Below are 15,618 nucleotides of genomic sequence, written 5' to 3'. Positions count from 1 at the left end.
TACTCGGCACTGAGATCTAAAGAATGAGGGATCTTTTTTTTTTTTTTTTTTTTTTGCCAGCACCTTGTGTAACCAGCGGTCAGGGTTTTTAAGTCTCGTCCAAAAGGAACCAATCTCCATGTTCCATCTTGGGTATCGAACCCGCGACATAAGGATCAAATTCTTCGCGACTCAATAGCAGACACTCCAACCACTGCGCCAAGTCATTGACAAAACGAAATAAATCGTAGATTCCAATATTCTTTTCTTATGTGTTTGTCAAAATCAGTTTCATTCATTCGAAAAGAAACTGTCTGATCGTTTCCACGGGCATGCTAATCAAGTATAAAGATAGGAAATGAATCCATGATTTAATGCTGCATGATTTAAACGTGTTGATGATTCGTTCTTATTTAAAAAAACAAATTGTTTGTTATTTATAAAAGCAAAACTCCAGCCAGGTGTTTCATATAGCAGTTAATTCACAGATATTATAATTTGAATACTTTTCCAAGGAAATTTGAAGTTTGTCAAAACGACTCTCTGATCTTTGTAAATATTTTATGGCTTTTTGTAAATATTTAAGGCTTTTGATATTTTATGTATGGGAGAGGACTATCTAAGTTTTTGGAACTTGTGTCCAGTCCATTTGACATGTTGTCAATAAAACGACTCCCTGATGTTTACTTATACTAATACATGATTTGATAAAATGTAAACAAAATATAAAATTATAATCAGATTTTTAAGCATACCGGGTACTAAAAAAAGTTGGATTGAGTGTTCATGTTATAAAACACTTTTTAAAAGAGTTATCGTTCTTTGCTGATGGATAAATACCTCTAAATTATATAAGGAAAACAAAATCTTGTTCAACCTTGTTCATCTATGGACGTTTATTTAAGAAATAAACAACGTTATTTAGTGAACATGGCGTTATGAATAGCAATTGCTCTGCTGGCATATTCCATGATGCGCGCTAGCGCATCATGGAAAATATGCCAGCAGAGCTATTGCTATTCATAATGCCATGTTCACTAAATAATCGTTGTTTATTACTTATATTTGCATTCTTTGATGTTGTCAAGAATATCAGAGGAAATCCTGGCTTACATATGGATGTGGCTTGTTGTCTTCAGTAAAGAAAAAGACACGGTGTTTTAAAATTAGTATATCTGATCATTGCACCTTTTCTCTAATAATCACATACAATTTATAGAGTATTTGCCTCATAAACACAGTTATCTGGGTACAAGCTGCGCCGTCGTCACATCCCATCTAATTTTTGTTTTGATTCGGTTGTGACGTCATTGATCAACGTTATTGAAACCCTCTGACAAAAATCAGTAATTTAACCTTATGTTGAAAAAAGAGAATGCTTTAATAATGATTATACATGTAACTCCAGAATGCTTTTCTATGATTTTTAAAGTTTTTTTTCTATTTATTTTTAAGAGCTGAAATCGTTCTTGAAATAGACATATACTGCTCTTTCTGAATGTTTCATAACCCAAGTGTGAAGAGTTATCGTTCTTTGTACAAATATGCAAAAATGTGATAAGAAAAAATAAAAATATGGAGTTGTCTTCAATTTTTAAAAAGTTTTATATGACAATTAAATACATTGACCAAAATTAATTTTTTAAAGATATCATTCAGCAATTTTAAATTGTTCTGAATTTCTTTTTTTCCAAACAAAATATTATTAAAAACTTATATTTATTCCTTTTACGAAACATTTCATATATATACTTCTCAACACCAATTATGTAGCAGAGCTCGATCTGCACGAGTGCAATAGAGCCATTGCACTCATAGCAGGAGCAGTTGCGTCTATAGTCCTATGAATGCAGTTGATGCCTACATGTTCATAGCGGGAGAGAGCAGTGGATATGCAAATATATAATTTTTTTTCGGTGCTTCAAGGACACGTTGTTATTGCAAAATGCACTGTTTATTTTTTTAAAGATATGGCTTCTATTGATTTTTCTGTTAAATTGGTAAACTTAAACACATTGCTAACAAGTCATATTGATCCAGGAATCTTAGAGTGTTTACTTTAATTGAAAGTCCTGTAGTGTCAACATATTTGTCAGAATTCTGTCTTTTTTGTGAAAAGTAATTTGTACTCAGAGTATGGCAGCGTACAAAATAAATATAATACACAATATGCAGGCGATAGTAAGATTCTACCATTACTCTTACAATTATTAAGGTTGTCTCATGAGAAAAAAATTAAAGCAAAGCCCTTTTATTTACAAAAAAATCGTTTAGGAACAAAGATGTATTTTGACCCTGCTCCATGAAACGGCTTCAATTCATCAAACATTGGTGAAATATATTCATTAGAAACTGAAATCTTTTAACCTGAAAAAAATTATTCAAGTTGTCTAATAGGAACAAACATTTTTAAACGAACACTTTTTATAAACTATAGGTTAAATGTATGTTAACGTCGGCAGGGGATGCTCACTCCTCCATGTAACATAATCCCATCTTTGATGTTGTAGAGGAATGCTCTGTTCTTATTGACTATATGAACTATATAATGCATCGTCAATGCAACTGCACCAATCACGTTTTTCTTCTGATTTATAACAATGTTTGCTGTAATAAGCGTTCTGTGTCATATTGGCAGGAACAATCTGTATTCAAATAGACAAAACTACACTAAAATTTGAGGGAAAATACATTCAACCCATAAATTTATTTTTTTTTAATTTATTCACACAATTTTCACGGCAGCCCTGTTGGTTGTGGTGCACATTCACATAGCGGACACCCCTGAGAGTCGAGGCGGTATCCAGTGTAACAGGTCTTAGAGCAGTTGAACACCCCCGGACAAATGATTCTCCGTAGAGTACTGCTAGGTGGGCGTGTCATGGTGGTGGGCGTGGTCACTGACGGCGAGATCGTGAAGTGGGCTGGGAAACTGATGGGCTAAGGGAAAATTCAATTAAAAATTAAGTAGGAATATTGGTTGTACAACTTTGAATTTCATTTTTTGTTTTCAATTAAATGCAGTTCTTTAGTTAGTGTCAATCAATACAGAAAATCCAAAAATATAAGACCTTACGTCTCATTAATGAAAAGAATAAATTTTTAAGTCAATTTAAGTTAATTGAAATTTAGATATACTAATATACCAATATACTGGATTTCAGAAAAAAAGGTTTACCTTAAATGATGTTGTGGACAAAGTCGTCTTCAGAGTTGTTGGAACTGAAATATACATTGTAAAAATAAGTGGTAAATATATACTAGTATTCAAGAATTCTTATCTCTCTCTATGATCATTGCCCTTTTAAATAAACTTACCCGTTTTACATGAACAGCTAGGACAACCATCGGGACCTGGTATAGGATCGATCACGAATCCATTCTTACAGCCTAGAATACACTGTATAGCGCCAGGACAGGAATTGGTAGTTTTAGTTGAAGAAGCTGACGAGACAGCGAAAGGCGGCGCTGCAGTGGTTGAGATTCTTTTCGAAGAAAGGGTCTGTGTCGTCGATTGTGTTGTGATTTTCGTGGTAGTGGGTTGTGACGTAGTTGTCTTTTGTGACGTTGTAAATGATTGTGTTGTGGTAGTTGTAGAAGGTGTCCGTGACGTCATTTTACTAGATACACGTGAGGTAGTTCCTTTCGTCGTTGCAGCTGATGTAATCGTTGATGATTTGGGTGACTGTGAAGCGGTGCTTCTGTATGACGTCGTAACTGGCTGTGATTGTGTAACCGGCGATGATGTCATGATTTGGGCTGCAAAATTTTGAATAGAATTTCATCAGTTAGAGGCCATCTAGAAAAAAAAATATTGAGATCAAAGGTTTTTGGTATGATTTCTAGATTAGTGAACCGTCTCTCCTGTTTAACAACAAATGTTCCTTTTTAATATAGAACCATTCCCAGATAAGCTTGGACTTTCAGTAAGGCGTGGCATTCTCGGCGCTACGCAATTAGGGTATGTCAAATGGCGAATAAATTCTCATTGGTTAAGAAATAAATAACATCAGGAACTTTAAATTGTTCACAACGATCAGACGACTTAAACACTACCTCTTTGTCGGACGAGACAATGTTATGGGTTATTTGATACACTAATTGGCATTTGCCCGAAATTCCATCCTATGAATATTTCAACAGTGAAAGTCCTAGCAAAACTGGGAATTATGCAAACTGTAAATAATTACATACGACAGTTGCACTCTACACAACCGGAAGTGGGGTTGACAGCTGCTGCGCACGGTGACCGACAATTCATCCAGTTTGTGTTGCAACCAGTGCCTATCAGCGTTACTTGACCTTACAAGGAATCAAAGCATTGATAAGGATACAGTGTGAAATTAATCTAGAGAATAAGTATTTATATAATCAGATCAAGAAAAATAGGGTTAAGGGTCAGATTAGGAAGACAGTGTGTTGCCTATGCACTTCCAATGAAATAATAATGGAGGGGTTGACAAATTTCATCGTTGAAATGAAATAAGTGTAAAAAAAAAAATCTGGACGAACCAAAGGAAAAGAAAGAAGAGAAAAATATAAAGGTAGAACATTAATGAGTTCTTTCTATCATTGTCTCTATAGAAACCAATAATCAGGATACATTCTTTCAAATATTTTTTTCCTGACAAAACGCTTTGATTTTTTTTTATAAAAAGAATACCAGCTAGTCTCTGAGAACTATATTATTGAATCGAGATTATATGTGCATAGTATACGAATTTGTAATTCTATTGAGAGTATATCAATACTTCTTCGACATTCACGTTTTAGTCTTTAAAATTCAACACTTTTAGGGTAGGGTTCCTTTTCATTAAGTGATATTTATAACCTCCTGAATTCATCTGTTGGTTGGGATTCCCTCCGAGATTCCCCGGATGTGAAGGGTCCATGTTACTACAGTCACAATCACAACCGGAAGTCGTCTTTTTCAAACACATTGGAGGACAGAGAAAATTCGGTTGACATGACCCCAAAGCGGTGTTTTTAGTAATTGTAAACAGGAAGGCTGCGATAAAATATTAAAAGAACATTGAACATAAATGTATAAACTTTAGGTGAAAATTAAAAAAAAAATGCTCAGAATCAAAAATGTCTTTCTTTTTTGTATTAAAAAAATGATGCATGTGCCAATTAAATTCTGGTTTGATTGCCTTTCGTCATATTAAGTTCTCTGACTAAATCTTCAACGCAAATGATAAGGAAGTATCTACTTTAATTTAAATCTTTCTTTTCTCTTTTTCAATTTTACTGTATGCTTACATGTAATACCAAAAAGGTTAGATTCAAACTAACAAACTGAAATCTTAGTTTATAAACACAATCAACAGTAAGTCCATTAGATCCAGCGGTGAACGTAAAGTTGTCTTACCTTCAGAAAAACCAATAAAGACCCAAAAAACAGAAAGAAATATATATCCCATCACAAGAGAACACTATTCACACGAAGACACGTGAGATATTTCAGGCCTAATATTGCTCGTTTTTTAGCGCCATTAGATTTAACAACAAAAATTCACATTGTCTGACCCTATGGCACGATAATATTTGACGGATACTCAATATACTTGTAGAGGTTTTGTAGATAAGTCATACAGTTGGGCGCGGATCTGAAGTTAAGTCGATTATGAAACCTTCAGAAGCATTGCGTGAGATAATATGTATTAACTTAGTTGGGATTTCATTATTCATTTTTTTTTATATTAATAGCGAGGCGGCGCGAAGCGCCGCTCGCGTAGCGAGCTCAATAGACTAACGTGTACGAACGGAGGAAATTCGGGTCGAAAACTGCACATTGTTTCAAGAAATTTTTATCTCACCGCGTGAAAAAATTCCAAACTCCCAATAATCCTTTGCGGTGCATAGCAACATGGTGGCTAAAACATAGCAACAAGTTACTTGAAAAAAAATTAAAAACAACGATTTAATGCAATCTCCATGCCACAAAACTATCGTTTCGTTCTAAATAAACAGGGCTTTTTTTATATGACGTCATTCTTTCGTCACTCTAATGGCTCGGGTATTTCCGATTTTGTCGGAAACTTCCGAAAAGTTCGGAATCTCGATCCTGATGCCTGGGAAGTGATTTTTGTTTATTCTTTTCTTCTTTTTTAATGAACTAAGGATAGGCAGTACAACTAAAAGCTGAGTAAGTTTTTTGATAGTAAATATATAACTGCGCTCGCCCCAACGGTCGCACCGTAGAACATATTAAAATATACTAAAAGAGGACGTTTGCTCTAAATTCCTTCAACCGGAAGTAAATCCATCTTTGTCCTTAACCTGGGTTCGAAGTTGTCGATGCATCTTAAGTAGCATAAGGTATATTTAATATCAAAACAATGACAATTACTCCCGGGACAACACAGCTGTTATGCCGCACAGGTACAGAAACTGGGAAATTTTTTTTCCTCTTTTTTCTTTTTAACCTTGCATTTCATATGTTATTTTGAATTTTTTATATTAACAACCGATGATAAATTCGTCATGCTTTGTATTATCTTTGCCCGAAATTTAGAAATATACTAGTATTGCAGTTTCCGGTAGACTACAGCTCTACCATAATCAGCTAAGCTCCAAAATTTACCAAACAAGATACACCAGTTAGACGAGAAATTCAATTCAAAGATAATTTAACAATCCAGGCAGGTGTTTGAATCGACTCGCCCCCTACTACAATTCCTCTGTTTGCCATATCTTGGTGATAGAAGGCGTTGTCTGCTAGTATTGTCAAAAAATATATACGTCATGACTTTGGCCGATTTACGCATGCGTGACTACAGATTAGTTTTTTGAGATCGATTGAACAAATTACGCAACATGTTTAATTTAGTGATTCATAGTTTAATGGGAATTTTGTTCCTGGCAGGTATGAATTCATTACTAATCAAAAAGTCACAATTTATGCCTTGTCTTGTTTTGTATTACATATGTATCTGTTTAGAATCGACACCCTACCTTGTCCAGGAATTTCTCATATCATTAAATCTAAGTAGTAGCTATCGGAAAACGCATTAATATTATACGTACTTTACTCTTGCAGTAATAAACATGTTAAATGAAAACATTTTTCTTTTGTAGTTGCGGGACAAACATCACTTGGGCATAAAAACATCAACCTTGTGTATCACCCTAATCATGAAAAAGCCTTTTATGATGGAATTACCCTGACGACTAGTGAAATATTCGGAGAAAGTCATAAACCCGACGATTCCAATTTTAAGGTACATGTTTGTTATAAATCAGTAAAATAAATTTAAGGTCGCAACTTTTCTAGAACGAGAGAACTTCCTTGTTTTCCACTGTAGAGAAAAACTTTCTTCGGCGCCTCACTCTTTTGTGAAAAAAAATATGTCAAAATCTGTAATTTTTTATTGGCGTAATATTAATGTGACGATTGTTCCCTTGTTCTCGTGATGATATACCTTTTCTCTTATTAAGCATCATGTTAAATATTGTACACACTAGTCTTTAAATTGGCTTGATTTCTTGAGGACGACTCCTTATGCATGAAATTTTAGCATCAAATGTCTTTTTTGAAACATGTTTGAGTTCTTTTCTGGTCTCGAAAAGTTGCGATTGTGCAACACAAATACATTTAACACAGAATTTTGGAGGAACGAAAGGGAAATGGAAGGACCAGAGAAATAAAATCAAACAAAAGGACTTCATCGAGATCGAGAGGCATATCAAACCTCCAGATGAAACACACAAGGTCCCGGATGTGAAAGAGAGGGCGCGAAATCGGCGTGGAGGTGGTATGATGAGTCAAATGTCGCTTGGAATGGGAGGTAAGTAATCTTCATCGGTCTTTTGAAAAAAGTAATATTTATATTGAAGGACATTTTCCATTTTTAAAAGCAAGTAAAGACTTAGCATATGACACCATAATAAATCAGTATTTATTAGGGATGTCAAATCGGTCAATTTTTGATACTCGGTTACTCGGACGTTTTTCCGATCGAGTACCCGGGTACTCGGTAAAAGTGTAAATTAATATGAACATGTAAATTGATGAATGTAATACATTGTAAACTCTTGTAGAAATAAAACCACATGCTCTGATAGGAGATGTACCCGTAAATGCATTTCTGTTGTAACAATGATGATCACTTCGTGCCCGACGAAATTTAATACAAAATTTTAATTAAGTTCAATTTATTTATCAGATAAACACAATAAACAAGCATTCTGAGAGTATTGCATAAGCAATACATGTCCCCTACCGGATTCCCCTTTTTCTTCAGGATGTCATTTTATAAAATGCAAAAGTTATGTCCAAGGTAAAACTGCATGATTTTTTTTAGGTCGTGAATGCATTAAACCTAATACAATAATCCACATTAAGACGAAAATTCAACTCATTTTTTCCAACGTCTTTTACTCGCTTCGTATTTATGTCGACCATCGGAAGTTAGCGCAGCACGAACCCGATCTTAATTAAACGAATGCAAAAAATTCAAAATGCCATAATTCTGTCAAAAATTAATGAAGCGATGCGAAATTCAATCTTGATCTGTAACTCATCAAGATACACTCACATACCAAAATTCAGCTCAATATCTGCAAGCGTTTAGAAAAAAAGTGCGGAAAACCAAGTGGGACAGACTGACAGACAGACGGGGACAGACAGACAGACAGACAGACAGACAGACAGACAGACGGACGGACGGACAGACAGACAGACGGACAGACGCAGAGGAAACCTATAGTCCACTCCGGTTTCACCGGTAGGGGACTAATAAAATCGTAAGTGGTTCACGGTGTTTCCGTTTTAAAAAAAAAACCTACTCCGTAATTGTAATGTAACTCCTTGTTGCGTTTGACGTCCAGGTATCAGTCATACAGTTTGACTTGAACTTAACCAAGTCCTAACAGAGCGGATTTACGATTTTCGTATACTTTTCGATCCCAGATTTTATAGTTTTACGTGACGGTATTTTGTAGTTTGATGCAACGATGGACATCAGTTTTTTAAAGCCTTTGCCTTCAACCATTTGTACATGTATTGGCATGTAATCAAACACAACCATATCAACAATCGCGCATGTTATATCATCTGTCTCTTTTCCCGCGAATTTACAGCTTCTCAGAGAATTGACAAAATTGTCTAGTTTATTCAATCATAACAGACCTTAAACGATTTTCAGTGAAAACAAATAATTAAAGCAAATCAAAAAATAAGGGTAGAAGACAGCCGAAGGTGAGAAAAGCCAGGTAACAGGTGCTTGGTCACGATAATTGCTGTATAAACACTGCCACGGGCGATAACGGTCATTTAGAGGAGTAGGAAACCCTAATTACTGTATGTACAAGTGCAATGAGTATTTTACGTTTTAAAACAGATTGTTTAATGCATTAATAAATAAGCTGAGAAATATTTAAAAATATACATCCGAGTAACCGAGTACCTATTTTAATATTCGATACTCGGACGATCGATCGAGTACCCGGTTAACCGGGTACTCGTTGACATCCCTAGTATTTATACATTCTTCAGCTCTGGCCGACAAATCCTTCATTTACGGTCCTAGACCTCTGACTTCCGGAAACATTCCCGGAAGTGGCCAAAGCGGAAATGGACAAAGCATGTCGTCCACAAGTTCCGGTCCTTTTGCTAATAAAGAAATGTCACAATCTATGTTTCCTGCTGGTTTATCTAACAGAGGTGAGGGACTACCGAACGGTCTGTCCAGTGGCGGCACCGGTATGTCGCCATTTTCAGGGTCTGTGTCAGTTGGCGGATCTATGCGTGGTGGAGCCAGCCAGACGCCTTTCAATATGGCGATGCTTTCTATGCGCAGTCAGGCAGACCTGTCGCCCTCTATGGGAGGATTGTCAATGAATAGCGCAGGCGCAGACAGTTTAATGGGCGGGTTTTTAAACAAGAACAAAGAAAATTCAGACTCAGGGAATCTAGGTAACAGACAATTTTTTTTTATTAAAATAAGTAAATCATTTCTCTTTGTAAGTTTAGAAAAGTTTCTACTACTCTTAGCGACAATAACTTCTATTTAAAAAAATTTCCCATTAAATAATCCCTCTTTTCCCTTCTAATTATAAATAATGCTTTCTATTTTATGATTATGTATTCAAATCTTCAGAGAGGAAGATTGTGTTTGGAGACACGGTTTCTATCCAGTACGTGAATGGCAAGATCATCGTTCCCAAGTCATGGTCCCTGGAAAAAGTCAGGGCACTTCAGGCTCAAATCATGTCAGGTAAATTTATCGAACACAATCCATAGGCCAGGGATCCAATTTTCTGTATCCTCATATCACAAAAGGTAAAATCCTCGTAAAGGCTATGGGACAGAAAGTCAAATTTTGTCCTAAGGATAGGCACTGCTCAACAGATGCATATCCAATCAGATAAAGATAAGGTCAAATCAAAAGTTTCCAGAAAAACCACGTTGCAGAAGAAAGTATCCAGAAATAACACATGTCAATTGGATTGATTGATTACTGAGTATATGTTGTCGGAAGTCCTATTATTTGCGAACTTTTCACTCGTTTAGAGACGTCATGTATACCAGTGAATTTGAAAAGATTCAAATTTAGGACCTTTGTATTCCACTCCATACCATTGAGTAGTTGAAGTTCCTTATTATGCTAACTCCTACCGAGACGTGGTACCGTGGTTTTTAAGGTCCTGTCTAAAAGACCCGTGACTATCACTTCTAACATCGGGCAATAGTCGAAGGAACAGTTACTACATTATACCTTTTATGTGCGACTCGAACCCGGGCCTCCTGAATACAAGGCAAACGCCCTTCCAACTAGGTTACCCCAACCGATCCCTTACCATATTTTGTTTATAAATTATAGTACATGTATATTTTATAGCTGGTTTTATCCCATGCTTAATCATAAACAAACATAACTTTTATTAAACATTGTGAAATGTGAATACTAGTTATCAGAACTGAGGATCAACTCTACCCCTCCAATGTAGAGCAGACGATCTAAACACTGCATCACGCGGGCTATATTAAAATTTTTGAATACAAATAGTCAGAATTGACAATTTAACTTTTTTTTCAAACACATTTTTCGAATTTATTTCATTGGAAAACGATAATCTTTTTATGTACAAAATCTCTTCTGGAAACACAGGTCACACTAGCAGTCATCCTAGCAGCAGCTACACCAATGGTATGACAGCCAGCCATTTAAATACTGGTAGCCATAGCAACGCCCGTATCCCTGGTAACAGCCACAAAGGTCAAGGTTGTCCCCAGGTCTCCCCTGACTGTCCACAGTCCTGTGTGGAATTCAGTGACCAGGGCTGTCCAGTCTGTTCCTGTGGTAGGTAACAAAATGACCTCTAGGGTCCCAAAGCTCCCGAGACAATTTTTTTTATTTATTTAGTTTTCGTTTATTGATTGCAAAAACTTCCAGATTTAATTTATTTGGCTCAAATCTAGCCAATTTACAATACAATTTGAACGTGATATGCTTTTGATATACTAGAATGTATATCATATACAGTTCGTATCAAAATTAATATATAAGAGCTTGAGATGCTTCACTCATGAAGTTAAGATTAGACAAAAAGTGAACTGTTGTTGCATTTTATGATGAATGAGTTTTAGTGATGTTGTCACATAAACTGTTATTTTATCACAGGCAGCGACATTTGCCCAACCTTTCCTGCCGGATGTCAGCGAGGGCGCGTGCGCATTGACAAAGATGGCTGCCCAGTATGCGTATCAAAACGTAAGTATTCCTTTGTAGTTTTAAAACTTTAAGGAGGCTGGGGGGTCAACAAATAAACTACAAATTAACCACCAGATTTAACTTATTTTTTTTAGGTACGGTATCTTAACCTGTCAACTATCATTTGGGAATGAAAAAAATCATACATTTTAGTTTTAAAATTTGATCATTTAATTTTCTATATCTTTATATGGAGTTCTTCTTTTAAAGGAGATTGAAATAGTCTGAAAATGGCTGCCACCCCCCCAGCCTCTTTAATATATTATAAATCTTTTTGAAAATTCTTTTAAATAATAAGTAATACGTAATAAGATTACGTTCATTTACTATCATCGTTAGTCTACTATGTTATAAATACTTTGTTTTTGCAGAAGTGGATGAGAATTGGTATAACGAGATATGGAATTCTGGGGCCTAATTCATCAGAAATTACCATATAAAATTTTTCATATAAACTTCTTGTTTTACTTGGTGATTTTGTTTTGTATTTTGTGTGAGATAAAAGAGTATCCTGTCTTTTTTATATGATAAAGCAGAATTCATAATTTATAGAGAAATCTTATTTCTAACATACCGAAGGCTCAGAAAAATATATTAAATCCACAGTTTGAAACAAAAAAGAAGGTAGAAATGTACACTACATGTTTATTCTCATTTTTTGAATCAAGTAAATTATTTTGCGACTTCTGTCAAGATACGTCGATTCAGTGTCATCGGGATTTGTCACCATTGAATAATGTTGATCCAAATCTTTGAATATTGTAATATATTTATACGTTTTATTTCAAAAAAGACAAACACACGCAAGAATGAGCACATATTTTGTTACGCCATTATGACGTCATTAACAGACACACATCGGACATCCGTCGGAACCCAACATAATGCCTTTGTTACACGGAGTAACGCACCTCACCGGAGCACAGGTAGACGACGCGTGCGCAGTCGTAGTCTGCTGAGTTGTTGTTAATTGTGCTGAAACAGAGTATTAGAAATGAGTCGTAAATATAATGATTTTTTTAAATAATTCAGTATTCTCGGATAAATATCTCATTCAAAAGGATATTTCCAACGAAATGGAATCTCTGATGACTTGGATATAACAAAGGTGAATTGAAGTAGGCGTAGGGAGAGAAATGTAGTGTTGAAATTTGTTCAATACAAGGCATAGAAAATTTATTTAACAAATGATTATCAAAATTACCTAATGCACTTTTATACAATAACCAATCATTTAAAAATGGCCATAGAAGGTAGCCCCCCTCCACCTAAAATATATGCTCTTTAGATACAAAATAATTGCATATACATTTTATAGATACAGATGAAAAAAATAGACATAAGACGGTCAAATGGGCATTTTGATCTCATTATTAAAATTTGTCCCGATATATATAAAATAATTTTTTCGCTTTAGCTGCTGTATCATGTACAAATAAATGCAAATAAACATTATTAAAGCAATCATAAGATGACACCTGTACCGTTCATTAACTTAGGCCACACTGCCTCGTGTTTTATGTCTTACCTGTACAAATTCGACATCCATTAACTAATTAGGCGACACTGCCTCGTGGTGTTATGACTTACCTGTACAAATAGAATATCCGTTAACTAAGGCCACACTGTGACTTCCTCGTGCTATTAATTCTTACCTGTACAAATAGGGCATCCATTAACTAAGGCCACACTACCTCGTGGACAGGTGCTTGGAAACGCTGGACACATCGGCGATGCTTTAAACGAATTCAGAAGAAACAAAAATCAATGTTTTATCGCTTTGTTTATTTTTCATTTCCAGTGTGTTAATAGTTTTTGATTAAACTATGTGAATATATAAGCAACAAAAAGTATTTAATTCCATCAGACAATACAAATTTTAGAGCAAAGCAGTCAGGGACCTCTAAAACATCAGAAGTTGGATCAGGTGTCATGGGGGAGTGAGCATTCCCTGTTGACCTATTACATTAAATGCAATAACTATTCTTCTTTACAAAAACACTGAATTTAGAATTTTTAATAAATAAAAGTCAAACTCAACTGTAAAAAAAAAATCAAAACAAATAAATGCTTCCATGACATATACCTGTGGTGGACATTGACGAAAGAGAGGATCCACCACTAGATGTCGCTTGAATGTTGTTTCCTGTTTCAAGGCAAGTAAAATACTTTTAAGCGAAAGGTGATATGATGCTTAACTTTGAATTTCATTTACATTCATCAGAGTCGAATTTCCTCGTCAATATTTGGGGAAGCGAAATATGAAAAAAATGTTAATAATGGCTGGTTCTTTTTTAAAGGTATTCGTTAATTTATGCAAAATATATAGTTTAGAAAAAAAAAATAACAGTATACATCATTTTTTTAAAAAATATCCTTACGACATCCAGACTTGCATGTAACGCAGCCAGTCACGGAGTCGATTTGCCTGCAGTCTATGTCACAGTGTGTAGTAATGACCTGGTCACATTTACCAGGGAGAGAATTCATATTGGAACTTCCTGACTGTAAACTAAAGGCTAGAAAAATAAGAGGGCAAAAATACGCCATCATTCGATCATGTTTCCTGCAGAAGACATGGGTTTTTTTTTCTTAAGCAGTCAATAAAATGGATTCACTGGTTACTAGTATTCATTTTAAAATAATACATTTGCAGAACTAAACATAATTAAAAACCCTACATCCGGGACCGTTGTGGTTCTGATGTTGAACATATCCGGTTCCTGTTGCAGCTGCGCTCTGCTGTTGGTGGGCGATGTCTAAATACCCAGTCGCATCTCCCGGTACTTTGATGTTATACAGACCAGACAGGTCCCCTGGGTTAGGTATTGAAATCCCGAACAGCCCCAGGAACCGCTTATTTATGGGTCCTCCTACAACACGTGTCTGTATTTGTGATACCGGAGTTACATATTTTAAACTCTATTTCAGTGTAAACTAACACGTGTCTGTATTTGTGATAGTATTGTATATTTTGTAAAACCGGAGTTACATATTTTAAACTCTATTTCAGTGTAAACTAGTGCTATCATGTGTAATATTTATCAAAAGGCTTATGTGATGGTGAAGAAATTGAAACTTTTTTTTGGACAGTTGTTGTGCTTGATGAAAGATTATATTTCATATCTACATTTTGGTGCCATATATAACTTATAAAAAAGGTAAAAATCATTAAATAAGACAATCTTAAAAAAAATTACATCGCATTTGCTTTCAGTGACTTTACCAATAGTGAAGGTATAAAACAAAACAAAACAAAGATGTGGTACCCATTTGTATCATTCTTTTGAAATTTTAATGGTATTGACCACTCAGAGAAGATAAGCGACATGTTGTGTGGAATGCATGAATGCTGTGATATAGATTATAATCATTATGTAATATTAATACTGTATTGGTAATCTATATACTTAAATATTACTGAAATATTAAAGTATTTAATTGTGTCACAAAAGTATTTAAAAGTCCCACCTTCAGGAATGCTTATAGGTATTATAAAGTTTTTTTTTATTTCACTAATTTACGTGCAAAGTAAAGGATTTGTATTTCTGTGATGTTCAAATTTCAACTTTTTGCGATTTAGATCATAAATCTATATATATATATTTTTTTTACTTTAAATCCCATAACTGTGAAACTTTGACTGAAAAATTTAAATCTGAGCAGTTAAACTTTAATTTATTTAACACATATCAATATAACTGACGTTGTCTCTTTTCAGGAATTTTGATAAAAGTTTACTTGTAACATCTATCCTTAACTACAGCTATATGATAAAACTATACACCCTTAACTCCTCAACCTGGGTACCCAGGGGCAGTATTTTGCATTTGGTGACAGTCGTACTAATTAGTATTTTGCGTTTTGATGACGTCATTTAAGGCAAGTATTTTGCCCTGTACCCTTTTTCGAGTTTGAGCGA

General features: G+C 34.9%; 2 protein-coding genes across 2 annotated transcripts; one reads left to right on the top strand and one right to left on the bottom strand.

Annotated features, from left to right (window-relative positions):
* Window positions 1-2,715: 2,715 nt before the first annotated feature.
* On the bottom strand, window positions 2,716-14,312 carry LOC134267210 (mucin-5AC-like). Its single transcript, XM_062749432.1, has 8 exons — window positions 14,078-14,312; window positions 13,783-13,842; window positions 13,352-13,432; window positions 4,811-4,987; window positions 4,174-4,281; window positions 3,298-3,738; window positions 3,158-3,201; window positions 2,716-2,919 (listed from the first exon to the last, which is right to left on the bottom strand). The coding sequence occupies exons 1-8, from the start codon at window positions 14,247-14,249 to the stop codon at window positions 2,716-2,718; spliced, it is 1,287 nt and encodes a 428-aa protein (XP_062605416.1). The 5' UTR covers window positions 14,250-14,312.
* Window positions 6,799-12,152, top strand: LOC134267204 (uncharacterized). Its single transcript, XM_062749425.1, has 8 exons — window positions 6,799-6,847; window positions 7,060-7,202; window positions 7,586-7,769; window positions 9,479-9,898; window positions 10,083-10,199; window positions 11,094-11,285; window positions 11,607-11,696; window positions 12,068-12,152. Exons 1-8 carry the CDS (start codon window positions 6,799-6,801, stop codon window positions 12,112-12,114), a joined length of 1,242 nt encoding a protein of 413 aa, XP_062605409.1. The 3' UTR covers window positions 12,115-12,152.
* Window positions 14,313-15,618: the final 1,306 nt, after the last annotated feature.

The sequence above is a fragment of the Saccostrea cucullata genome, unplaced genomic scaffold (assembly GCF_032062105.1).
Source record: "Saccostrea cucullata isolate Sc308-1 unplaced genomic scaffold, CSIRO_AGI_Scuc_v1 ctg989, whole genome shotgun sequence".
Taxonomy (NCBI): domain Eukaryota; kingdom Metazoa; phylum Mollusca; class Bivalvia; order Ostreida; family Ostreidae; genus Saccostrea; species Saccostrea cuccullata.
The sequence above is the reverse complement of the archived record's forward strand: the minus strand, read 5'-3'. Positions and strand labels throughout refer to the sequence as shown.

What these genes read in the sequence shown, in the direction of transcription:
- LOC134267204 (XM_062749425.1), top strand. Translation starts at nt 6,799, where the DNA reads ATGTTTAATTTAGTGATTCATAGTTTAATGGGAATTTTGTTCCTGGCA. An exon ending in TCAGGCTCAAATCATGTCAG is followed by an intron (nt 10,200 to 11,093) that starts GTAAATTTATCG and finishes CTGGAAACACAG; the next exon opens with GTCACACTAGCAGTCATCCT. An exon ending in CCCAGTATGCGTATCAAAAC is followed by an intron (nt 11,697 to 12,067) that starts GTAAGTATTCCT and finishes TTGTTTTTGCAG; the next exon opens with AAGTGGATGAGAATTGGTAT.
- LOC134267210 (XM_062749432.1), bottom strand. Translation starts at nt 14,249, where the DNA reads ATGATGGCGTATTTTTGCCCTCTTATTTTTCTAGCCTTTAGTTTACAG. An exon ending in TTCGTCAATGTCCACCACAG is followed by an intron (nt 13,433 to 13,782) that starts GTATATGTCATG and finishes ATTCGTTTAAAG; the next exon opens with CATCGCCGATGTGTCCAGCG. An exon ending in TAGCTGTTCATGTAAAACGG is followed by an intron (nt 3,202 to 3,297) that starts GTAAGTTTATTT and finishes TGTATATTTCAG; the next exon opens with TTCCAACAACTCTGAAGACG.